The sequence below is a fragment of the Octopus bimaculoides genome, chromosome 2 (assembly GCF_001194135.2).
Source record: "Octopus bimaculoides isolate UCB-OBI-ISO-001 chromosome 2, ASM119413v2, whole genome shotgun sequence".
In the NCBI taxonomy this organism is placed as follows: Eukaryota; Metazoa; Mollusca; class Cephalopoda; order Octopoda; family Octopodidae; genus Octopus; species Octopus bimaculoides.
This window is the reverse complement of record NC_068982.1, coordinates 168,891,514-168,893,802: the sequence shown is the minus strand read 5'-3', so window position 1 is coordinate 168,893,802 and position 2,289 is coordinate 168,891,514. Positions and strand designations below refer to the sequence as shown.

The 2,289-nt window shown below is 37.0% G+C and overlaps 1 protein-coding gene across 1 annotated transcript in view; it reads left to right on the top strand.

The window, feature by feature from the left end:
* The first annotated feature begins 1,550 nt into the window (after nt 1–1,550).
* The window catches only part of LOC106876848 (acid sphingomyelinase-like phosphodiesterase 3a), a 20,710-nt gene continuing 19,971 nt past the window's right edge, over nt 1,551–2,289 (top strand). Inside the window, exon 1 of the mRNA XM_052965903.1 lies at nt 1,551–1,828. Coding sequence (XP_052821863.1) covers nt 1,684–1,828 — 145 coding nt within the window. The 5' untranslated portion in view covers nt 1,551–1,683. The remainder of the gene's footprint in view (nt 1,829–2,289) is intronic.

The following is a 2,289-nucleotide window of genomic DNA, read 5'->3' as shown; positions in this document are numbered from 1 at the left end:
AAAGAGCAGAGGTACCGTCCACGGAACGTGCCCTAGCAAGGGAAGAGTGGATAGTGGTGAGGAGATATCCACGAAGGATGATATGGAGAAACATGAGTTGAGACTGAATCTCAAAGTCATGGTTGTCACTGCAGAGTCGGCGCAAACGGAGATATTGGGAGTAGGGGATAGAGAATTTGGTGTGGGTAGGGTGGGAAGAGGAGAAGTACATATATATAATCATATATTAATATATATATACATATACGAATATATATATATATAACCATGTTCTTTATTCTTTTACTTGTTTCATTCATTTGACTGCGGCCATACTGGGGCACTGCCTTGAAAAATTTTTAGTCAAATGTATTGACCCAAGTACTTTTCCCTTTTTATTCTTAAGAGCATGGTACTTATTTTATCCTCCTCTTTTGCCGAACCGCTATCTACGGGGGCGTAAACACACCAGTACCAGTTGTCAAGCGGTGGTGGGGGACAAACACAGACACAAAAACACACACACATATATGACGGGCTTCTTTCAGTTTTCGTCTATCAAATCCACTCACAAGGATCTGGTCGGCCCGAGACTATAGTAGAAAACATTTGCCTTTGGTGCCGGGCAGTAGGACTAAACTCGGAACCATTGTTGGTAAGCAAGCCTCTTCCTACACAGATCTATCTATCTATATATCTATCTACACACACACAGAGGCACATGTTTGTGTAGGTTTGTGTGCATGTGTGTGTTATATCACATACCTGTACCTCATCGTTCGCGAGGGATTTTCTATTTTGTGTATCACAGCTGGTATATATGTACGTATATGTATACAAGCGCGTGCGTATGTGTGTGATTTGTCTGTATTCTTGTGTATTCGTGTTATACTTCTCATACATATACACACACTATATATATATGATAAAAACTAACCTACGTGTAACCTGTATTGAATTCCTCTAATCTAAAAGTGAAAACGTGAACAATAATAAATATTCAAAATCTCTGTCATAAAACATTTTCACTCAGTCGTATGTATGTATGTATGTATGTATGTATGTATGTATGTATGTATGTATGTATGTATGTATGTATGTGGGTATATATATATATATATATATATATATATATATATATATATATATATATATATATATATATATATATATATATATATATATATACGTATGTGTGTGTCTGTGTGTATACATGTGTGCATACATATATACTCACATACATATATATGTATGAGGTATGTATAGAAGTATATATATGTATACACACACACGCGTTCTACATGAATCGAATATTCGTCTTTCATGTGTATTTATAGCAGCACTGAAATAAGGTTATTGGAATTTAATCCACAACTGCTGCAACTAGCAATGTCTGGTATGCGATTTTAATAGTAATTATAATTCACATAGTATTCCCTGAACTAGGGACCGTCAAATACGTGATGTATTAATGTTGATCACGTGTCATTGAATAGTTTTACATCTGGACCTGACCTTGAACGTGCTAGTATCTATGTGTGGGATACTGAGGCATATGTGTTTGTGTGTTTGAATGAATTGCGTGCACTTGTGAGTGGGTGAGTTTTATATAGTAAGTAGTATGCGAGATTGCAGAAAAGAGGACTTTGCTCACAGTACTTGACGTTTGTTGCTAAAACATTAGTGAAAACAGTGTTGATTAAAATGACAGAAAATAGCCTGTCAAGTGTGAGAATACGAACCCTTCATCCCCACATCAACGTAAGTGCGCTACCAACATTGTTTTTGTTGTTGCTGTTGCAGTTGTCGCTATTGGTATCAGAGACACATGCTAAATCTGATGCGACAGGTAAAGGAAAACATTATTATCTCTTTTTAATTGCTAGTCACTCTGTTGTATTTCATTTCTTCTTCAATTAGCGTTGTTATTTGTTATGATGCGTCCTAGCCACGACCATTCCCCCATTTTATCCCAGAGCAGGGTGTGCTGAACAGTTCCTGGCTTATAAGTGTATCGCGAAAGGCCTGGTTGGAGGCCCAACCTTCCGAGTTCTTTTACAGGGCTTAGAAAAACTGAAGAACCGCTGCAATAAATGTGTGAATCTAGGAGGGAAATATGTTGAATAAAATCATAATTCACTGATCCTCCTGTATTTTCTTTTACACAAAGTCAGGAACTTTTCAACACCCCTTTGTGTATCTGTGTACACACACACACACACACACACACACACACACACACACACACACACAACCACACTCCTATGTATACAGCTATATATATTCTTTTATTCCTTTATTCTTTTCCTT